The 24,453-nt window shown below is 40.6% G+C and overlaps 1 protein-coding gene across 1 annotated transcript in view; it reads right to left on the bottom strand.

Moving 5' to 3' along the window:
- Positions 1 to 1,592: 1,592 nt before the first annotated feature.
- The window catches only part of P2RX1 (purinergic receptor P2X 1), a 44,797-nt gene continuing 21,936 nt past the window's right edge, over positions 1,593 to 24,453 (bottom strand). Inside the window, exons 3-13 of the mRNA XM_032216359.1 lie at positions 24,339 to 24,410; positions 20,579 to 20,648; positions 16,406 to 16,502; positions 16,192 to 16,272; positions 15,159 to 15,300; positions 11,291 to 11,421; positions 8,581 to 8,671; positions 7,722 to 7,787; positions 4,353 to 4,454; positions 3,012 to 3,072; positions 1,593 to 2,405 (exon numbers count right to left, since the gene is read on the bottom strand). Of these exons, the coding sequence (XP_032072250.1) occupies positions 3,016 to 3,072; positions 4,353 to 4,454; positions 7,722 to 7,787; positions 8,581 to 8,671; positions 11,291 to 11,421; positions 15,159 to 15,300; positions 16,192 to 16,272; positions 16,406 to 16,502; positions 20,579 to 20,648; positions 24,339 to 24,410 (909 nt within the window). The 3' untranslated portion in view covers positions 1,593 to 2,405; positions 3,012 to 3,015. The remainder of the gene's footprint in view (positions 2,406 to 3,011; positions 3,073 to 4,352; positions 4,455 to 7,721; positions 7,788 to 8,580; positions 8,672 to 11,290; positions 11,422 to 15,158; positions 15,301 to 16,191; positions 16,273 to 16,405; positions 16,503 to 20,578; positions 20,649 to 24,338; positions 24,411 to 24,453) is intronic.

Raw genomic sequence — 24,453 nt, 5'->3', positions numbered from 1 at the left:
AAGTCAAAGTTCTGGTAAAGCTCCACATAGCTGGAGAGCATGTGGTCTTTCCTACTGGATCATCCTACTTACTGATTAAGTTCTCCTACAATTTCCTTGGACTTGTTTTTTGAGGACATTCCCCAATGTCATTCCAGGCACCTTATGAAACCTGGCTTTTAATATTTTATTTTAATTATTTGAAATGCACCAGGTGTTTTGACTTTACATACTATTGCAAACTGTTGAAAGTGATCTTGATTGACATACTAATGTGTAAGAATGAGAAACACGTAAATAATATGTTGTAACTGTTTTGATTCAGCAGCATAGAGAGCCAACTACATTGGGTCTTTACCTAACCTGTTGCTGTTTATGTCAAAGCTTTGTATCGCTCTGAACATTGGTTGAAATAAGAAGGAAATCTTCACATTGCCATATTGCAGGTTTTTTGAGATCTAGATACAAATCTATCTATATTTTTATTTTTGTCCACATTATTCCCAGATAGCTTGCAGGCAGGAAGGGAGGGAGGGAGAGGGAGAGGGAGAGGGAGAGAGAGAGCTTGCAGAAGTTTGAGACAATATGTACACAATCATAAAGGGAATCACAGAGCATAACAAGTCAAGGTAGTATCAAAACTAGTTTTATTGCTCTCTTTCTGTCATTTCCTCTATTTTCAACAAAATACAACATTTCTTTCAAAATAAATCTCTGCAGCTCTATTTTCCCAATTCATGGAATATGAACAGGAGTTGATGCCACTGATTGCAAAGAATGGAGGGAGGGGAGGTTGTGTGTGGAGAAACAGAGTGTATACATGTGTGTGTGCATAATACAGGCCTTCAGTGGTGCCATTAAGCTCACAAGCTATCTTTTAAAATTTAGAATAACAGAGTTGGCAGGGACCTTGGAGGTCTTCTAGTCCAACCCCCTGCTTAGACAGGAAACCCTATACCGTTCCAGACAAATGGCTATCCAACATCCTCTTAAAGACTTCCAGTGTTGGGGCATTCACAACTTCTGGAGGCAAGCTGTTCCACTGATTAATTGTTCTAACTGTCAGGAAATTTCTCCTCAGTTGTAAGTTGCTTCTCTCCTTGATTAGTTTCATTAAACTAGACATACCCAGTTTCTGAAACCGTTCTTCATATGTTTTAATCTCCAGTCCCCTAATCTTCTTTGTTGCTCTTCTCTGCACTCTTCCTAGAGTCTCCACATTTTTTCTACATCATGGCGACCAAAACTGAATGCAGTATTTCAAGTGTGGCCTTACCAAGGCATTATAAAATGGTATTAACACTTCACGTGATCTTGATTCTATCCCTCTGTTTATGCAGCCTAGAACTGTGTTGGCTTTTTTGGCAGCTGCTGCACACGGCTGGCTCATATTTAAATGGTTGTCCACTAGGACTCCAAGATCCCTCTCACAGTTACTACTATTGAGAGAGGTACCACCTGTGCTGTGTATTTTGTTTTTCTTGCCTAAATGTAGAGCCTTACTTTTTTCACCATTGAACTTCATTTTGCCCAACGTTGAAGTCTGTCAAGATCCTTCTGTATCTTGAGCCTATCTTCTGGAGTGTTGGCTATTCCTGCCAGCTTGGTGTCATCTGCAAATTTGATGAGTTCCCCATCTATCCCCTTGTACTTCAACATCTTCATCTTAGTACTGCGTCTTAGTACTGGGTCTAAGACAGAGCCTTGGGGTACCCCACTGCATACTTCCCTCCATGTAGATGCAGTTGCATTGAGGACTACACGTTGAGTGTGGTTGGTCAGTCAGTTATGAATCCATCTGGTGGTGATGCTGTCTAACCCACATTTTTCTACTTCATCTAGTAGTTTGATCCTGTCAGCCAAAGTATGTAGAAATGGCCATGTGGCAAGATTCTTCTATTGTAGCTCTCTGGGAAATTCTGGGAATTGTAGTCCCAGTGAATGTGAAGGGAAATTAGCATTTTCATCTGAGAAAACTCCACACAGCCCTTCTAAATGGCTGCCTAGTTTCAAGTAACCACACAGCCTAGTAGCCTCTGGCAGGTGTGAGGCAGCTCACAGATACCTGATAAAAACCTGGCTTTCCTGGTTCCAATTAACATCCCTAACAAAAGAAGACTTCGAGGTTTGCTTCCAGGCCTGACACTGGCATTATAATTTGTTTTGATCTACAAGATAACAAACCATTATATACAGCTTCTGTTTCCTGCACCCTTGGAATCCTACAAAGTGACACATATGCAACACCTTCCACCTTGTGGTAAAAACATAACTGAAGTGTAAAGTGTTCCAGACGGAGTGACTTTAAATCCACATTCCTTGTGTGGGTCCAGTGTTTCTGTGCTGAAAGCATTGAACGATTCTTAAAAACAGGATCTCAGGAAGTAAGTCCAGGGTGTAAGGGAACAAGGTTGATCAAATCCCACCTTTGGCACAAATCAGAAAGAAAGAAAGATGACACAAAGTTGGAACTCTTGACAATCAGACAATATAATTTTCAAGTTTAAAAAAAAACCACCATGTAAAAGCGTGCTATTTGGATAAAATTGTATGGGGGAATCAATGGGAACATCTTGGCTTTTACTAGGCATGGATAAAGGCAGGGCATGGAATTTGATGGCAATGATGTTCAATCTTTTATTAGATTCTGCTTTCTGTATCTCGGAGAAACTATATCCGTGATGACAAACCTATGGGGTGCATGCTGGAGGTAGCATGCAGGCAGAGCCACCTGGTCTTCGTGCGCACATGCATGCCAGAAACTGGAAGAGCAGCCGCCGGGTGCACATGCTGTAAACTGGAAGAGCAGCTACCCAGCACATGCATGTGTGCTGGGCAGTTGCTCTTTGAGTTTCTGGCACATGCACACGCACACTCCCGTTTCAACACTTGGTGCCGAAAACGTTTACCAACACTAAGCTACATCTTTCCTGAGATTTGGAAGCAAGAGGGAAGATACATTTAATTATGCAAACAGCATGATGGGGATTAGATTATTTCTCCTATGAACATTATTTTCCATTTTCACTTACAATTTCATAGAGAACTCTTTTCCTTCCTTTGTGAGTTGCTCATGTCGATGTCTTCTTTATCCTAAGAATATTATTGTACAAGATTATAAGATATAAATGTTATTCAATAAAACGAGAGGCATATTTCTTTATCTAACATTACATGATTGATGCAAAAGGCTAAAATGTTTTTGGGGTTTAGATCTGAATGAAAGGTGCATAATACAGGAATTTTGTCATCTGGATGCAAAGATTCCATCCCACGGAATATCCTTTTATCCAAATATCCCAATTTGTTGGAAGCTAAGCCGATCTGGATCTGATTGATGTCTAGATGGGACACTACCTTGTATTCTGCATGGGTAAATCTTATAGCTCGACATTGAATCTGAGGCAGGCATGACTTCAATAAAGATTCTTGTTCTAATTAGCCCTTACATTAGCATCATAGTCTTCCTCCACTCTGCTGACTTCTCTATGCTTTGATTGGTCTTTTATTTTGCCTTCTGGTATACAGGTAGTCCTCAACTTACTATCATTCATTTAGTGACCGTTCAAAGTTACAACAGCACTGAAAATGATGACCATTTTTCACACTTACGACCATTGCGGCATCTCCATGGTCATGTGATCAAAATCAAGACCCTTGCAACTGACTCATATTAATGACGATTGCAGTGTTCGGAAGTCATATGATTCCCTTTTGCAATCTTCTGACAAGCAAAGTCAAAGGGGAAGCCAGATTCACTTAACAACTGGGTTACGTACGTAATTGCAGTGATTCACTTAGCAACTGTGGCAAGAAAAGTTGTAAAATGGGGCAAAACTCACTGAACTGTCTTGCTTAGCAGCCAAAGGTTTGGGCTCCATTATGGTCATATGTTGAGGCATATCTATACTTGATTATTCCAGGATAAATGTCTACCTTGCCATGGACAAAACCTTTTGGGCAGAATTGTTGAAATTGTATGTCTGGAGAGATAAATGGTGTTTACTATTGAGTTTTCTAGAAGGAGTCAAAGGCCCAGGATTTGTGTATTGATAGGGAATCAAATCTAAATATTCAAACCAGAAAGGCAGGGCAGAAGAAGAATGTATGGAAATATACCAGAATCATAAAAATTACTGGCACTCAGTAAACATGTTATCCCACAAAAGACAGTTTCTACAACAGTTCCTTCCCCTGAGGATTCAATGGTCAATCTGATTAGGCAGAAGAAATCCAGAACATGAGAAAGGATGTCACTGGACAGGAGAATTTTCTGAATTCTGATTTCCATTTTAAAATGTGCTTAGCATCCTTTTCAAAAAGAAAAGGACAATATTTCAGTGCATAGCTGAATAAGATGGATCTCTACTCACAGAATTGATAGAATGCCGCTCCACATACTTGAATTTCTTCTGCTTATAGTAGTCCCGATTAGATAGGAAATTTAACAGAAGCAGATCACAAAGTACAGAGGCCTACCAGAAACAAAAGATATTGGAAACCTGCAAACCAATATAGTTAACATATTGAAATAGCCTAAAAGATATGGTGAGGTAGAACTGGACAACCACACCAACATTTTCATAGAGATCTCTAATGGTTGGTTGGCTGACAGGTATCATCCTTGCATTTAATACAATTGAGTATTGTATCATGGATCATGCATACCATGGATCATGGGCATCCATAATCATTTACAGAAGGAATAATCTTGTAAACTACTGCCCTGACTTTACTCATTTTTTCTCTCTCTCTCTTGGAAATGTTATGTGACTACATTTTTATTTATCACATTTTGACTTCGATACCATTGGATCTAAATTGTAGAAACACCGACTCTTGGTCCCTTTAGACCACTGACCACTAGGAAATTAGGAACACAAAAAACAATGAAGAGTTGCCTGCTTTTTCCCTTTTTAATCTGTTCCCCTCAATTACAAACATGATATTCTTAAAGTCTACTTCTCAATTTTAACAGATTTAACAGATTAACAGAGTTGGAAGGAACCTTGTAGATCATCTAGTCCAACTCCTCAAACCACCACCACCCCACCCAAGCAGAAGACCCTATCTACACCATTTCTGACAAATGGCAGTCCAATCTCTTTTTGAAAGTCTCAAGTGATGAAGCCCCCACAACTTCCGAAGGCAACTTCTGTTCCATCCGTTGATTGTTCTCATTGTCAGAAAATTCCTCCTTATTTCTAGGTTGAATCTCTCCTTGATCACTTTCCATCCATTATTCCTTGTCTAGCTTTCAGGTGCCTTGGAAAATAGCTTGACCCCTTCCTCTCTGTGACAGCCCCTCAAATATTGGAAAACTGCCATCATGTCTCCCCTGGTCCTTCCCTTCACTAGACTAGGCATGCCCAGTTCCTGTAACTGTTCTTCATATGTTTTAGTCCCCTAATCATTCTGGTTGCTCTTCTCTGCACTCTTTATAGAATCTCAACATTTTTTTATAGCGTGGTGAGCAAACCTGGATGCAGTATTCTAGGTGTGGTCTTATTAAGGCTGTATAGAGTGATATTAGTACATCAACTTGATCTTGATTATATCCCTCTGTCAATGCAATTTAGGATTGCCTTGGCTTTTTTGGCTGCCTAACCTGATCCCTTTCTTTCTCTTTCTTCCACCATAAAGACAAAAAGCTCACAAATACATGATTTCTATTGGAGAATATAACTTCCCTAATAAACGCTGCTTGTCCTCACTTGCACGTCCACAATCAGTCGGTATCTAGGCAGCAGACTGAATACTGTAGTTAAAATCCTTTCAGCCAGTTTTCTCCATGATGCTTCCTCCTTTTTAAATTACAGTAATGTTTCTTAAATTTGTATTTCAATATTTCAGTTAATCAAGCACATTTCATGCTGTGTCTCCTTCTGCCAATGTAATGCATTATTTTGGCAATGTGTAGGTGACCACTGTGCGTGTTTGTACAAAAAAAATCAGTGTGGGTTTCTCTCCTATTTCTCCTTTTGTGTTTTTAGAATTTGACGTTTTTAGAATGTTGTGCCAACTCTAAAGCACCAAATACAACTGTGCTACAAGCTCTCTGATATTAAAAGCCCCTGAAAACCATGTCTACAGGGATGTGGTGGCCCAGTGGCTAAGACGCTGAGCTTGTTGATCAGAAAGATCGGCATTTGGCGGTTCAAATCCCTAGCGCCGCGTAACAGAGTGAGCTCCTGTTACTTGTCCCAACTTCTGCCAACTTAGTAATTTGAAAGCATGTAAAAATGCAAGTAGAAAAATAGGGACCACCTTTGGTGGGAAGGTAACAGCATTCTGTGCTCCTTTGGCATTAAGTCTTGCCGGCCACATGACCATGGATACGTCTTCGGACAATGCTGGCTCTTCAGCTTTGAAACGGAGATGAGCATTGCTCCCTAGAGTCAGGAATGACTAACACATATGTGCGAAAGGAACCTTTACCTTTTTAACCATGTCAATATTTGAAGGATAAAGATAGTGAAGGGGGAGTGATGGTGAAATGATCATGTGATTTTACAGAAATATCCCAAAGGTGTTTTTTCAGGAGGCAACTGGACTTTCTTGGTTTTTTTTTTTCTTTTGAAGATGACTTCTCCTCCAAGAAGCTTCTTCAGCTCTGACAGGATAGTGGAGAAATGGAAGGATTTGTACTCCTTGCAGACAGCTGGTCATTTGTATCCTATTAGAGGGTTGATGAATCCCTTGGAGGTTTATTTGTGTCCTCAGGGTCACCTGAGTAGTGCTCCTGGTTCCTGTACTCTGCAATTTTTCCTCTGGAAATCCATTCCTACTCCAACACCATTCAAAGGGTGTTCATCCCAAATTGTATAACTAAAAAGACTGCAGAGATTCTCAGTCATCCAGGTCATGGTTGTCCCAAAGGTGCTTTTCCAGGAGGCAACTGGACTTTCTTCTTCTTTTTTCTTCGAAGGTGTTTCTTGGATGAGAAATGAAATGTCTTCAAAGAAAAAACAAGGAAGTCCAGTTGCCTCCTAAAAAAGCACCTTTGGGACAACCATGACCTGGATGACTGAGAATTTCTACAGACTTACAGAAACAGATCTTAGGATCCACCAGTAGAAGCCGGAACAGAATTCATGTTAGACAGGAGCAGCCAAAGTACAGGTAGTTCTCGACTTACAAACTTTCATTTAGGGACACTCTGAAGTTACAACGGCGCTGAAAAAAGTGGCTTGTGACTTGTTGCAGATTCAATATTTTCCAAGGCACCTGAAGGCCAGACAAGGAATAATGGATAGAAAGTGATCAAGGAGAGATTCAATCTAGAAATAGGGAGGAATTTTCTGACAATGAGAACAATCAACCGATGGAACAGAAGTTGCCTTCACAAGTTGTGGGGGCTTTATCACTTGAGACTTTCAAGAAGAGATTGGACTGCCATCTGTCAGAAATGGTGTAGATAGGGTCTCCTGCTTGGGCGGGGTGGTGGCATTTTACCAAATGGGCAGATTCTACTCAGAGCAGGCCATCTTGGAGATACCTAGGTTTTAAAGCTGTGCTTGTCTCTTTAAAACTCCATAGGGTTAATTAGCAGGCAATGCAGTTTCCATAGTAGCAATGTTACATGGGCAACCTTAGGCATGATAAGAATATCAAGAATCCTGCATGCTAAAGTTTCAAACAGGACTTCTATGAGATTTGCAAAGGTTTTAGGGATCTTATAAGTAAAATCTTAAGATCTCAGAAAAATATAGAAACAGAAAAAAAAAAAACTAGGCACTTACCACTCCAAAGATACCAATCCCAGAACCTATAGTAGTCATTGTTGGAATAATATCAAATTTTCCTGCCTGGATAAAGAGAGGAAAAAGAAAGTTCAAAGATGCTGGGAAAAGATGTGAATACAGTAGCTATTATTGGGGCTGTCACCAATTAAAGACCTCAATTGAGCTTTCCTTGACTAATTAAGCACAGTCAGTAGCAATTAGTCTAGCTATTCCTCTAGTAATAAAGTAAACAGTGACTGAGAATCAATCATTGTGTTGTCTTAGTTATCTTAGCTTGTGGTCATGTTAAAACAGGGCAGAGAGAGAGACTATTTATGCCACCTTGAACTTTGAGGAAAGGTAGCCTACTTAACGTGATAGATTGGATGAAGACCTGTCACAGTTCATGGCATATAAAGTAATCTGAGATTACAAGACAACATAATGCCTGTTTCAGAGGTGGTATTCAGCCAGTTCTGGTGAACCGGTACCAGAAATTTTGAGTAGTTCAGAGAACCAGCAAATACCACCTCTCGCTGACTCCACCCAATCTATTCACTGCTTCCCGAGTCCCAGCTGATCAGCTGAGACTTCTTCTGTTGCCCTGCACAGGAGAACGGAGCTGGAAAGCAGGTGAGTGGGGTAGGGAGGGAATGGGGATTTTACAGTATCCTTGCCCTGGAGTGGGGTGGAAATGTAGATTATACAGTATCCTTCCCTTGCCATGCCCACCAAGCCAGGGCATGCCCACAGAACCGGTAGTAAAAAAAAAATTGAATCTTACCACTGGCCTGTTTGTGAGAAGGACAGTTCTATCAGACATACACCTGGAGACTAAGACAATGGAAGGAATAATATTTACAAAAACAAGCACTACCTTCCCGTTCACCAAAATATCAAATCGGATGCCAAACACCTTGTACAGAATCCTCATGTCTCTCCCATTTTCTCTGTAATATCTGCCATACCTTCCAAAAACAAAGGAGAGAAAACAAGAGATGGGCTGGAAGAAAGGATTATTATCAATGAGGTACTGATTAATTTAAAATATTTGTAAGCTATATTTCTAGACAGCATTTACTCAAAGCAGGTACTAAAAGGTTCGATAAACGCTTTTAAAAAAAAGCTAGACCTGTCTTACAGTCCTTGGGTGAGTGTTCTATGCAAATAAAGTCTCTACAAAAAAGTAAATGCTTGTATTGCTAAGCTATAAAGATCAGCTAAGGATCAGAAAAGGATCCTAAGGATCAGAAAAGGGTTAGAAAAGGTGGCTCAATGGCTAAGACGCTGAGCTTGTCAATCAGAACGGTCGGCATTTGGCGGTTCAAATCCCTAGCGCCGCGTAACGGAGTGAGCTCCTGTTACTTGTCCCAACTTCTGCCAACTTAGCAATTTGAAAGCATGTAAAAATGCAAGTAGAAAAATAGGGACCACCTTTGGTGGGAAGGTAACAGCATTCTGTGCTCCTTTGGCATTAAGTCTTGCCGGCCACATGACCATGGATACGTCTTCAGACAACGCTGGCTCTTCGGCTTTTAAATGGAGATGAGCACCGTCCCCTAGAGTTGGGAATGACTAGCACATATGTGCGAGGAGAACCTTTACCTTTACTTTAAGGATCAGGCTGTGCTGCTGATCTTCAAAAGAATGGCCAGGCTCATTTGGCCATTCTTATAAACTGGTCCTAAACACCTTAGGCCAGGGGTCTCCAACCTTGCCAACTTTAAGCCTGGAGGACTTCAACTCCCAGAATTCCCCAGCCAGCAAAGCTTAAATACTGTCACCTGGCCTTGAATTATTGGGCCATGTATGCAACAGATGATTACACTTAGCAATAGAGCTTTATAGACTATATATCACAAGGGTAAGTATGAAGACATGGAACCAAATAATAAAATCACAGAATCACAGACAAAAAAAACCCAGATAGTTTTGGAATCCTTTGATTCTCGCATTAAGAGCTACCTGAATATTAGAGTTAGGGTTATGGTCCCTTCTTTCAGCCACTGGAGATTAGATAGACCGATAGCAATAGCACTTAGAATTATATACCGTTTCATAGTGCTTTTACAGCCCTCTCTAGGCAGTTTACAGAGTCAGCATATTGCCCCCAACAATCTGGGTCCTCATTTTACCCACCTCAGAAGGATGGAAGGCTGAGTCAACCTTGAGCCTGGTGAGATCTGAACTGCCAAACTGCAGCTAGCAGTCAGCTGATGTAGCCTGCAGTACTGCACTCTAACCACTGCACCACTTTGGCTCATGTCTGATCCATAGATTGATCTTGCCGTAACCTTCTGGAGGCTGGATAGACCAGTCCCACCATTGGCTGGCAGAGAGTGGTCAACCATAGTCAAGCAGATAGGAAGTTGGAAATTATTCTGCTCCCACTGCTTTTTTTGCCCTTGACCATTCTGACTCTTTATTTAGGTAAATAAACCATCATCCAACCAATCATGGGTTGTCTAGTTGTCAATATTATTGTGGCGGGAGGTTTGCCTTTTAACCAGCCCATTTATATTTTGGGGTGAGGGGAGATGGAAACTAGAGCAATCTTTTTATAATCAAAATCAAAATTTTGACAACAACAAAGCGAAAAGATATACTATCTTAGTGATTCTCAAACATTTCAGTCTCAGAACTTCTTTACATTTTTAAAAATGATTAGGAACAGGGGTGAAATTCAGCAGCTTCTGACAAGTTCTGGAGAACCAGCAGCAAAAATGTTGAGTAGTTTGGAGAACTGGCAAATACCACCTCTGGCTGGCCCCAGAAGGGGGAGTTTGCAATATCCTTTCCCTAAAATTGGGAAGGGGATGGAGAGTTTGCAGTATCCTTCCCCTGCCATGCCCACCAAGCCACACCCACAGAACAGGTAGTAAAAAAAATTGAATTTCACCACTGATTAGGGACCTTAAAAAGCTGTGGTTATCTGGGTTTTTCCATTCATATTTATTATATTACTAAGTAAAACTGAGTAATTTTGAAACTATTTAATTCTGCAAGGTCCTGAAAAGGTCTTAAGGATCCCCAACACATTGAGAATCACTGGATTTTTTGACATGTGTAGCAAATGCAATGTAACCAAATGTGCATGCAGTGTTCTGAGCAAGCCACAGGATGGTGCAGGTCTACTGTAATTGAGCTGGAGCAGAATTTCCACTTCCAAACCTAACTAGCAAGTATCATTCTAAAGTATGGAGAATATAGGCTGACATATATTACAATTACTTATTTTTTAAAGCAAATGTCCAGAAACTGCAAATAGAGATTATGTTGAGGGAGGCCTTATGCAAATAATCCATTCCTTTGTGTGCTGTTTTCTTCATGCTAACTAGTTTGGGTTTTCTAGACAATGGCATATCCTTATGCTCTCCAAAAGTCACTCAATTCACCTAGGATGAAATAGCAAAGCATCCAGGTTAAATCCTAAATTTCCATTGGACTTCCTGGCTTCTGGCTTTTGAGTTTAATTCCCTGATATTTATTTCCTCGTTCATTTTTCCCTGATATCTCTTTCCTTGTTCATTTCATACTAGCTGAAATGTGGTATGCTAAATGAAACAACCACAAAAATCAATACATACCTGAAATTATAGCCTGGCGAGACGTTACTGTCTTCATCATAAAGCCTATGGAACTTGTAAACAGGTACACAGTATTTCAGAGACCAGTCAAGGTCACAGTCCCAATTTATGGTGATTCCAACAACGCCACCCTGTCCAAACAGAAGCAGCACTTTTTGTAAGGACCACAATAGCTTTTGTTCATGAGTTGCTTAGAATATTTGAGGCTACTTAGAGAAAAAGGCATCTAATAGAAGGTGAAGTTGAAATTTCATTTAGGGTGAACTCATCTCCTTAACGCCTAAATTCCTGGTGATTTTCTGGATTTGTCCATGAAGTTTTCTTGGCAATTTTCAGAACATTTCTTTCAACTTCTCAATCCAACTTTAAGGCCTGTTATTTTCTGGCAGTCTATTCCAAATACTAATCAAGTATAATCCCACTGAGATTTAAACTGTGATTTGTTTGTGTACTCCATCTGAGCACAAAATGGGAAAGAGGTTCATTCATTTATGGCATATCATACATAGACTAGCAACATATAATCGACATTTCACCTAGATTAATAAACCACAACAAAATATAAATGCTAAAAATATCTATGTTCAAATACCAATGTCTAGGCCATTTTCTAGACCTTTTTGGGTCCAAATGACAAGAGAGATTGGGAATATTATTTGAATCTGCCAAATCAATGTCAAGGATTTCAACACACTCAAGAGCCAATCCCAAAGGTGCTTTTTCAGGAGGCAACTGGACTTTCTTGTTTTTTTCTTTGAAGACGTTTCACTTCTCATCCAAGAAGCTTCTTTAGCTCTGGCAGGATGGTGGGGAATGGAAGGATTTATATTCCTTGCAGACAGCTGGTCATTTGCATCCTTTTAGAGGATAAACTTTAGATAAACTTGGAGGTTTAGCTGTGTCCTCAGGGTCACCTGAGTAGTGCTTCTGGTTCCTGTAGTCTGCAATTGTATAGATTTTTAGCTGTACAATTTGGGGTGAACAACCTTTGAATGGTGTGGGAGTAGGAATGGATTTCCAGAGGGGAAAAATTGCAGAGTACAGGAGCTAAGAGCACTACTCAGGGGACCCTGAGGACACAGATAAATCTCCAAGTGCTTCAATGACTCCCTAAAAAGATGCAAATGACCAACTGCCTGCAAGGAATATAAATCCTTCTATTCCCCACTATCCTTCAAGAAATGTATATAGAAAACAAAGAACACCAACACAGAAGAAGCAAGATTCATGGCTATGACCTGTTGGGAGCCACCTACCACTGCAGCTAAGGTGTGGCTATGTTAAAAAGAATATAAAAGGAAAATGTATGCAAGAATCATACACTAAAATGGACATCATTTAAGTCTACAAATAAATTCTGTACAGTGAAGCATGATACTGCAAAAGTGCACAGCTGTTTTCTCCTCTCATAATATGAGGTCATACAATAAAAGCTAGATAGTGGGAAATTCAGCCAGCAGCAGAGTGGTGGTGAGATATTCTCACTTGACACTGTGTTAACCTGTGGAATTTATCAGTATATGATATAGAGATGGCCTCTGACTTTCTGGAATGAGGTGCTGAGAAAATACTGTTTGACACCTCAGCTGGGTGCTTCAAACATGTAGGAAGATTTATAGGGATAGGAGGAGAGCTTAGAGCTATTCCCCAGATCTGAATTAAAGTGTTGTTTGCACTTTACTCTGGCGTAAAATTTGATGACCCTTCTGGTGATCCCTGACTTGCCATGGGGCATGATACTAACAAGTAGCATTTGTCTTATTTTCATTACACAGAGAACATTAAGACAGAGATTAGTGGATTCCTCAGATTTGTTGGCCCATGAAGCAACTAATCAGTGTAAAAATATCCAATCATTCTCCAGGAATGGGCTATAGCAATGATGGCTAACCTTTTCTGGACTGACTGCCCAAAGCGCGTGCACATGTGAGCAAATGCGTTTGCACCTGAACCCCAGTGGTGAGTTTCAAAATTTTTTGGAACCTCTTCTGTAGGTGTTGCCTGCTTTCCGGGTCCACTGGTGGAACCTCTTCTAACCGGTTCGGTAGATTTGACGAACCGGTTCTACCGAATAGGTGCAAAATGATAGGAACCCACCTCTGCCGAACCCCCTAAATGCAATGTGTGTGCAGTCCCGCACATTCAAACCATGTCCCACGCATGCATAGCAGAGATCTGAAGACCGGCTGGCTGGTAGGAGGCCAGCGCACATGCGCAGCAGAGCTAAACTGGGGTGACGGCTCGTGTGCCATCAGAGAGGGTGCTGTGCAGTGGTGGGATTCAGCCAGTTCGCACCTATTTGGGAGAATCGGTTGTTAATCGTTAATCGTTTAAGCAGTTCGGAGAACCGGTTGTTGGAAAAAAATTTCCTTTTGTTTCTTTCCACTTTACAGGGCTAAACCTGTAAGAAAGGCAGGAACGAAACATTCTGATGTTGTTTCTAGCCTAATCTTTATTGCCCTGCTTACAGAAACTGCCTCTCCTGTTAACCCTTATTACATTGTAACTGCTAAGGTGAAGCGCCCATTGACGTGAGTGATGTTGAATTGGCCACGCCGACCCAGTCACATGAACCACTGAGCCACGCCCACCATTAGGGCAGAGAACTGGTTGTTAAATCATTTGAATCCCACCACTGGTGCTGCAAACCACCTCTGGCACATGCGCCATCGGTTCGCCATCACGGCACTAAGGCCTTCTGCTTTTGTTTTAAGTAAACACAGAACCTCAATTACACTCTTTTGTTCCTGAAATTCATCTTCATTTATGGGTGACAATTGTCTCATGAATCATATAATGGAGAAAAGTTATGCAGCAGGATTCAATTTGAGTCGGTCACCAGGACCAAATGTTTAGTCTTCCAAGCTTTCAGATTTATGCTGGCGCCCATCCTCAGGGAAGTTCTCTCTCACCAGAATGTGAGAGGCAGATACATTCTGGTGAGAGAGAAGGTCCCTCAGGATGGGCTCCAGCACGAGCCCAAAAGCTCTGGTCCCAGTGACCGACCCAGATGGGATCCTACAACATTATCCTGGGACATGTATATTTGCCTTCATTTGTGAAAGTTATGCAAATCAGATGGCCTCCGCAGCAGGAGGTTGCAAAGAAAAAGGTGACGTCATTATGTACATTATGTCATTGTGTTGTAGGAAGTTATCACCCAGCCCTCTCCCAGAAAAAGGAAATATCCTAGGAAATATTGAAAAGGCAGAATATTTCTCTGGATGTGAAAAGAAAGAAACGTGTTTTAAAAGACAGAATAGCTGCCTGTAGCTTCCTGCCCAACCCCACTTTGTCAATGGGCCATTAAGAAGGGCAAGCTAGTCTCTTTACATAATAAAGACTTCTCCACTTCAGCTCTGGGGGGGGGGATGGGATTAAAGCATGATAATATTGGCCTTTTACCCAACTCACCACATGGCATCTGAGAACTCAACCAAACCTGGATTCAAAACACAGCCTAGAGAGTTGCCCCTGCATAGTCCATGGGAGTCTGCCAACCAATCAGAATACAAGCTCAAGATCAAAGACCAGAGAGGGCATAAAACCAGGGACTCAGCATCTCAGGCTTTCCTTCTCTTTTCTCCACCAACATTGAAGCATGTGATCACCTTTTCTGTTCAGGGCTCAAGCCATGTGGTCCTGTCCAATAATAAACCATCTTTCCAAGCAGCCTCCATGTCTCCAGTGTCTTTTTCCCACTTGGAGCTGAACCCAGAAGGACATTTTTTTCATCAGTGTAAATAACATAATCTATGCCATTTGCTCTCTGATGTGTGTGGTATTGTTGTGGCTTCTGTTGGATGCCTGTGGCTCGGCTTATGGACTGTCAACTTTTTGTGCCTCTGATCATTCTTAATATTCTCACCTTAAAAGCAATTTGAGAAAAATTCTGTCCAGAGTCTTCCACCATATGTCCAAGTTTAAACACAGGGCACAGAGGGTCCTTATCTTTGTGATAAACACATTTTTTCAGGTAGCGTTCACTAACTCGCTCAACAAGATTGCGTCTGTGTTAGAAGAAAGCAAAGCATCATCTCAGTTGGTTTCATTGTTCTTAGATCACAGAATAACTGCTTTCAAATTATGTTAAATTCTCTTAAGCATCGCAATACGAACCATACAGGAAAAAAAATATAAAGATCTGAATATTGATTGTAATAATACCGGTAGGTATATTAAAATATGATAAGCAGGGAGGTAAGCCATCTCAACTCTTCAGGAAGACAAATTTTTAAAGATATACGACACTCTAAAAGTCTGTTTAACCAACCTTGGAGGTGAATGGTGGGTTGACAATACTCTGCCTTTTTAACTTTCTCGTTTGTTCTTTTTAAATTTTGTTTTAATTCCATTTTTTACTTCTTTTTATCTATGGCTTTTATATGATTTTATGGTTCTATTTGTAAACCATCCAGAGTCATGCAGGTGTGATGAACAGTATAGAAATTTAATCTATCTATATATAAATGGTTGTGTGTATGTGTATGTATGTTCCAGCATAACTCTGGAAATTGTTGTGGTAAGACACCCCTAAAACCCCTCGGGGTGTGTGTTCGGTTAAGATACAGCCTGTTGAGCCTTAAAATGGCTTCTACTGTACTGCCGTAAAATTACTTCTACTGTACAGCGCAATGGAGTTGCCATGTAACAGTTTCATAGTACTCCACAAGTGGGCTCCCTCTGGTAAGGGGGAAAATTTAAAATTACGTTTGGCCCGGACATTCCCCCCCCTATAAATAAATACCCAGGCAACGCCAGGTTATTAGCTAGTAAATAAATAAAGGACACCTGCAAATGTCTTGGATGGATGAATGGATGGATGGATGGATTACCAAATATTATAAAATCCACCCCCACAAAACGGCTATAATTTATAGTCACAAGAATCTTTGGCTTACCTGGAAACTCCAAACCTGGGGAAAGTAATGCTGTTTTTTATAAACAAGGTAAATTTTGCAGCGTCCAGAAGCAATGGTGGACTGTAAGACATAAATATTGATGCGTAGGTGTGAAAATACATGGAAATACTGGTATCTATAGAAGGCTGATTATTCTTTCCTGAGATTTACCATCATTATGAACAGATACCCTCTCCCCACCCACATTTCTTACTTGGGAATGTTGTCATCAATTTCAACCGGGCACCAGCCAAATATCTCACAGGTCTTCTGTGTACGGCTAAAATTCACGCACTTCCCAGTCATGATTCCTATGGAAAGTATAGTCAAAAAGTGAATGAAGATCACATTAGACACCAGTGTGAACCAAGCAGAGCCTATGTTACTCCTCTCTGTGTGTTATTGCTTCTCAAATTCAGGATGCAATCAAATGGATAAGCCAAAGCTAACAATTGTGTAGTTTGTGGTTCAGGGTGTAATTGTTCTTTTCTACTTTGCCCTGACACTGTTTGGGATGAAGTGTCCAGTTCTCAAGACCGTGTTCAAAAATAAAATTACAGCAAGAAACTGGAGTGGGTTCAGAGGATGGCTGAAAATCCAAATCCCATAAGGAATAGATAAAGGATTTAGCTATACTTAATTTCAGATTACTGAGGGAAGATAAACAGCAATCTCTTCAAATATCTAAAGGGCTATCATGGAGAAGAGGGAAGCAGAGGGCCAGATCAGAAGCAATTCAAACTACAAGGAAAGAAGTTCAAGCTGGAGATGACAGGAAGAACTTCATAACCATATTACTGAAAATCTTCAGAGGCTGGATGAAAATTTGGTGAAAAGACGCTGCAGTAGAACCTCCACTAAGCAGGACACTCAATAGCTAACATCCAAAGTCCCATCAAACTCCCTGATTCTGTGTTATGGAAATATTTTTTTTTCTTTTTTTTGGTTTGGTTACTGCATTTTATGGGAACACATAACGGTTTAGAGTTTAGGGTTTAGAATGTTGTATGAGCCTAGTTGATTTGCAGTTGATGATTAATACCAGATTATAAACAGTTTCTAATTTATGTCATTTTGGCCTTTTTACATTTTTTTTTAAAGTCACATTTAATAAAACTTTTTCCCAGGGAGATTAGTATTCTTATTTTCATTTTTGGCAATACGTTTGTGCCCTAATCAGTTTAAAAATGAAAACTTAATTCTTTTGGAATGTTAACATTATTGTTTGTCCTCATGCAGAATTTGGGAACTTATTAATTTAATTTATCATCATCCAATGCTTTCTCTATGTGTCCTCATAATTATATTCTTATACAGGTAGTCCTCAAGTTACAACCCTAGCTGAGCTCCGCAATTATGATCATAAATTGTGGTGGTTGTAAGTGAGTTATGATGTAAAATGGGACTCAGTTTTATGACCATTTTTTGGGGAGTGGTAAAGGAAATGCCAGAATCGTTTAGAAAAAGCCATGGTTATTGCGAACTCATGATTTGCTCTCTGGTGGTTTTGTTGCAAACAGGAAGTAAATACCAGTTTCTAGCAGAAATGTTGTAAATTGTGGTCATGTGACCAGGGGCATTGCAAATAGCTATAAGTGCAGACTGGTTGCCGAGCAACCAAAATCCACTCATGTGACTTTAGTGCAGTTGAGAGGCTGTAGGAAGTTAGCACCCACCATCTCCTAGAAAAATGAAATATTTTAGGAAATATTCAAAGGACAGAATATTTCCCCTAAAAGGGAGACAGAAACGCAGCCCCCCCCCACTTTTCTCAATGGGCCGTTAAGGCCTGTGTAAAGGATAGAAGGATAGAAGAGGCCTGAGGCAGCTGAGGTGAGTTGAACAACAATTTATTGTAAACGCAACGAATAACTATGTACAGACAGGATTCAGCACCTCGCCCTGCTTGACAGCTATTTATACAGGAGCTGTCAAGCAGGGCAGCCAATGGGACTGCTCCTGGCAGCCCACGCTCAGCCAGCCGCGCCTTAGCCAATCAGGCTCGGCTAGGCTGTTACTGGCTGCCAGTCGTAAGTCAAGGACTTGTAGCCGGTCGTAAGTTGAGGACTTGAGGACCGGTCGCAAGTTGAGGACTTAGCAGCCTGGGCCAGTCTGTTCTACATAACAAAGATCTACCTCCTTCAGGCAGAGCCACAGTAGGAATCCCAAAGCCTTTTATTACATCATCACCCAGCAAGGCTCAACCAAGCTTGGGACTCAAGACAGCCTATAGAGTTGCCCCTGCATGGCCCCATGGAAGTCTGACAACCAATCAGAATACAAGCTCAAATTCAAAAGCCAGAGAGGATATAAATCTCAGGCACTCTCAGCATCTCTTCCCTTTTTTTTCTCTTCGCCCAACGTCTTCAAGGCATGTGGTCCTGTCCACCATTAAAACCTTCTTTCCAAGCAACTTCCATGAATCCAGTGTCTTTTCCCCCACTTGGAACTGAACCCAGACGGACATTTCTTCCAACAGGCCGATGTTTGAACTTTAAATTTATACCACAAGTCTCTTTTTTGGAGACTTAAGTGACTGGTTATAAACCTGTATTGCTAACTTTTCTTACCCCTCTATGTCAGTTTTTTTTTCAAATTTTTCAATCTTAAACTGTGTGGACATGCTGGCTGGGGAATTCTGGGAGTTGAAGTCCACACACCTTAAAATGGCCAAGATTGAGAAACACTGCTCTATTGCATTTATATCAACTGTAACAAGCAATGCCTATGGAGAGTCTTAGTCCTCCAGGTCATGGTTGTCCCAAAGGTGTTTTTCAAGAGGCAACTGGACATTGTTGTTTTTCTTTGAAGATGTTTTGCTTCTTGGATGAGAAGCGAAAGATCTTTGAAGAAAAACAAGACTTTTGGGAGTAACACACTATGAAACAATAATGGAGGAAAATCCTCAAAATGCTGCAATATAAATACTTCTATTCAAAACCTTAGCCCCTATTTCCTTCCTCTCCCCAACTCCTGGAAAACAATTAGTCAACATCTCAAAGCCATTGATTATTATCTGTCCTCATTTCCCCCTCTCTTAGTCTCTCTTTTTGTACACCTCTTAAATGTCAAATGCTCTGTAATTTAGGATTTTTGAATCAATATAAAAATGGAAATCTTAGTATATTCAAAATTCACTGGCAATGCAGTGTGTCAACATTTTAAAAAATGGAATTAGGGAATATGTATGTATGTATGTATGTATGTATGTATGTATGTATGTATGTATGTAAGCATATCCTCATGAAAAATATGTTGCATTAAAGAAATTGCAAAACTTTGTCTATAAAACTAATCTTAAAGCTTTCTTCACAAAATGAAACAGGGAAAGAGCCAAAACAGGCATGTTTTCAGAAATGAGAACTGAAAGAAAAAAAGCTCATGGCATTTCATCCTCAATTTATAGTTGCGTGTGGGCTTCCCATTAAATCTAGTCGGTCATTATGGAAAACAGGATATTGGACTATAAACATTCTGGGAAAATTCTTTTAAACATTTTTTTAAAGCATGTGTAATAAATCACATGACAAGTAATATAAACAAGGCAGTAACTTTCTTTATCGAACATATACAGTGTAATAGCATTGTTTGTGTTCACAATAATACATTGATTTATAAACTAGTACTATCATATGAGTTCATTTGACACATTAAGTCAGGGGTCACCAAACTTTCAGACCTCAGGGACCACTAAACTCGTAATTTTAAATCCCGCAGACCATTAATATGAATTTCTAAAAAAGATACATGGTATTTAGTGCAAGAGAAAAAATGCAAATAATTTTTTTGTTGAACCATCAAAATTATCTCAGCGACCACCAGTGGTCCATAGACCATTGGTTGATGACCACTGCATTGTCATAAAAACAATCAAACCAAGGTTAACACTAACCAGGCTTTTATCATGTGATGCAAAAGATAGCCCTCAACTTATAACCACAATGGAGCCCAAAATTTCGGTTGCTAAATGAGACATTTGTTAAATGGGTTTTGCCCCATTTTACAACCTTTCTTGCCACAATTGTTAAGTGTATTACTGTAGATGTTAAGTTAGTAACACGGTTGTTAAGTGAATTTGGCTTCCCTATTGACTCTGCTTGTCAGAAGATTGCAAAAGATGATCACATGACCCCGGGACACTGCAGTAAATATGAGGCAGTTGCCAAGTGTCTTACTTTTCATCATGATGTGACCATGGGGATGCTGCAATCATCATAAGTATGAAAAACAGTCATACGTCACTTTTTTTAGTGCTGTTGTAATTGAATGGTCACTAAATAGACTGTTGTAAATCAAGAACTACCTGTACTCAGATAGGAGACCATGGGAAAATCGTTGGGCTGTATTAGACCTGATTAAGCTTGCTGTGTACCAAGCTATTTCTCACCTTGACCTCGGCGAAGAAACTCTCCTTTATTACAAGTACTGTCATTGTTACACTTCTCAGACTCTGGATGCTGGGAAGAGGAGAAAAATTGAAGTAATTCAATAAGCAGTGCAGAGATATATTGCAAGTCTCCTGACCCTCTTGCTGGACATCATGGCCCAGTAACATGACACTATTTTAAAATGTTCTATTTTAAAAATATGTGACTATAGGAATTCAGTTGTGCAAATGGTAGAAAGCTGAACTTTTAAAATATGGCTGTTTGGGAGACGGTTGCCCATTCACAAAATGGCTGTCACGCAGAGGAGATATTCAGCAGGTTCTGACCAGTAGAGGAAATTTTGAGTAGTTTGGAGAACTGGTAAATACCACCTCTGACTGGCCCCACCCCCATCTATTCTCTGCCTCCTGAGTCCCAGCTGATGGGGAAGGAATGGGGATTTTGCAGTATCCTTCCCCTGGAATGGGGAGGGAATGGAGATTTTGCAGTATCCTTCACCTGGAGTTGGGAGGGAATGACAATTTCGCAGTATCCTTCACCTGGAGTGGGGAAGGAATGAAGATTTTACAGTATCCTTCACCTGGAGTGGGGAAGGAATGAAGATTTTACAGTATCCTTCCCCTGGAGTGAGGAGGGAATGAAGATTTTACGGTATCCATCCCCTTGTTAAACGGAAAAGGGTTTTCCTCCGCAGGTCCGGATTTTCCAGCTGGGAGAACGTCCCCGGTTGAGTGAATGAATTTAGGATCGAAGCAAGCAAGCTGCGTTTGAAAGCAAGTTGTCTTTATTATTTCAGTAAAGCCAGACCTACAGTGGGGTAGATCAGCGTTCCTGGGTGAGCTGACCCTGACATACAGTAAGTGTACATTTTTTATACCATTTTCCTCTTTGAAGTCCTTTTGTTTTCTTTGTACTATTGTTTTACCACTTTTGTGTGTGTCTTTGCTAATGGTTCTAATCCTGTCTTGCGTTTTGTTATTCCTCTGCCCTAAAGTACTTCCCATGGAGCTGGGATGAGCCCAAGTGTCTTCTACTGTATTTCCTATTTTTACATTTTTGCCTCTGCAGCTATTCCTAATTGTCCTGATATCCTGGTAATTATTCTCAGGAGGTTTCTTTTAGAATGTATGCTGGCTTTGTTATTCTAGCGACTTCCAGTTTGGTTATGGGCTGTACTGGTCTACCTAATACAACACTGTCTTGGTGAAGTTCCCTTCCCACACCCTGGAGTGGGGAGGGAATGAAGATTTTACAGTATCCTTCCCCTGAAGTGGGAAGGGAATGAAGATTTTGCAGTATCCTTCCCCTGGATTGGGGTGGGAATGAAGATTTTACAATATCCTTCCCCTGGAGTGGGGAGGGAATGAAGATTTTACAGTATCCTTCCCCTGGAGTGGGGAGGGAATGAAGATTTTATAATATCCTTCCCCTGGATTGGGGTGGGAATGAAGATTTTACAATATCCTTCCCCTGGAGTGGGGAGGGAATGAAGATTTTACAATATCCTTCCCCTGGAGTGGGGAGGGAATGAAGATTTTACAGTATCCTTCCCCTGGAGTGGGGAGGGAATGAAGATTTTATAATATCCTTCCCCTGGATTGGGGTGGGAATGAAGATTTTACAATATCCTTCCCCTGGAGTGGGGAGGGAATGAAGATTTTACAGTATCCTTCCCCTGGAGTGGGGAGGGAATGAAGATTTTACAATATCCTTCCCCTGGAGTGGGGAGGGAATGAAGATTTTACAGTATCCTTCCCCTGGAGTGGGGAGGGAATGGGGATTTTGCAGGATGATATGGCATTCCGCTATTGGTGGCTTTGCGGGGTAAGCCAGATAAGATTAATAAGCAGTTGAATGAATGCTACTTTATTGTAAAGCTACATTGATAGAACCTTGCAAGTCTGAAAGTACAATTCTCCCTCCACTTTTATAGTCTGATAAACTAGGGAAGGTCTCTTCTGAGCTTCTTGCCTTGCCCACTATCCAGCTACAGGCTACGGTTCTCTTGGCAATGTCTCTGCCCTGTCTCCCACATACCATTACATTCATCCTTGTTCTTTTTCTGGATAGGTCTTTGAAACAAACGACTGGACAGTAGCTGTCATTGTTATTACTAAGCAAGTTTATGGAACTCATTGGGAGTTGGTGGGGGTGAAGGTCAGATGCATTTAGATACGATTTTGGAAATACAATTATATTGAAGGGAATATGTTTTGCTGCCTTCTGTTTTCAGAAAAAGAGTGAGATGATGGTGAATGAGGGATATCAAGAGGTTTCTATGAGCACATTGGCATTTTTCTTCCAGATGTCATGGTAGAGCCTTCAAGTTAAGGGTCTTTCTTTAGAAAAGTGAAAGGAATTCCCACAATATGATTACTTCGGCCATTCAGGGCAGCTAATATTTAACTAGATATCAACCAGAAATGTCAAAACATAGTAATATGTGAGAGACTATCCAAATAGATATAGAAAAAAGTAGGACTGTTAGAACATGTGAAACTCTTCCATTCAATATTCATATCAACCAATCCTGTTTTTCAACAAATTACATTTTTCCTTCTATCCTTTTTCTTCTTCTTCTTCTTCTTTCCAAGTATTTTGGGTGCACAAAACATGTGCAGTTCTCATTAAGCTTTGGGGGATATTATCCCAGTGGTGGGATTCAACATTTTATACTATCGGTTCTGTTGGCATGGCTTGGTGGGCTTGGGTTGCTGGCTGTGGCAGGGGAAGGATACTGTAAAATCCCCATTTCCTCCCCACTCCTGGGGAAGGTTACTGCAAAATCCCCATTTCCTCCCCACTCCAGGGGAAGGTTACTGCAAAATCCCCATTTCCTCCCAATCAGCTGGGACTCAGGAGGCAGAGAATAGATGGGGCGGGGCCAGTCAGAGATGATTTTTACAAGTTCTCCAAACTACTCCAAATTTACTCTACCGTTCTCCAGAACTGATCAGAACCTGCTCAATACCACCTGTGTATTATCCCCCACCTCCTATTTAAGTAAGTGTGTGTGTGTGTGTGTGTGTGTGTGTGTGTGTGTGTGTGTACGTATGGTATGAACAACAGACACACAGAGAGAGACTCCTCAAAATCTTGGAGACTCTACAATTTGTATGAGAATAAATCTGAGGTTCTTGTCACTTCCATACTAGGATGGCGTTGGTTTAATTGCTGAAGGACTGTTCATCAGACAATTTCAATTGTTTATCAGCTTTCCCCATCCTGGTATCTCCTCAGATATTGTGCATCTGCAATTCTCAGATGTGTTTTTGGAGTGTTGCTACCATTTCCCCAGGGAGAACGTGCAGTAGAAAACTGCAGAGATGACCTTGGAGAAATAATGTGAATATCATTGGCAAGTTATGAATTAAATCTGGGGAGACCGGATAGTGCAAGAACAAACTTAATGTGCTTGACTTTCATCGATGCAAGGGAGGGAGAAGGAGAAATGTCAAGATTGATGTCAACTCTTTGAGGTAGATGAGAAAACAGACTCTGCAAGGCATACTGAAACTCTACCATAAAGATATAGGCTACAGTAATAGAATCTTAAAAGCCTGATAACGTTTCCTTTCCATCTTTTTTATACTAACAAGAGTCAAGGCAGGGCAACCTTCAGTTTCTTCCTCACATTGTCTTCTCTGGCTTCATACATATTTGGCTAACTTTACATTCTTTTTCTGAGGTTATCTCTGTGGTATTCTACAGAAGACAAATAAACTAAACGATATACAGTGACAATACCAAGCTACATACCCCTGGACATGTTTCCTGTTTCTGCCCACGGGTGATAATAAAGTTAGTCATCACCACAAAGGAACTGTCTCCCTGCAGAAGAAAACAAGATGAATATGAAACTACACACATTTAA

The sequence above is a fragment of the Thamnophis elegans genome, chromosome 4, assembly GCF_009769535.1.
Source record: "Thamnophis elegans isolate rThaEle1 chromosome 4, rThaEle1.pri, whole genome shotgun sequence".
NCBI lineage: Eukaryota > Metazoa > Chordata > Lepidosauria > Squamata > Colubridae > Thamnophis > Thamnophis elegans.
The sequence above is the reverse complement of the archived record's forward strand: the minus strand, read 5'-3'. Positions and strand labels throughout refer to the sequence as shown.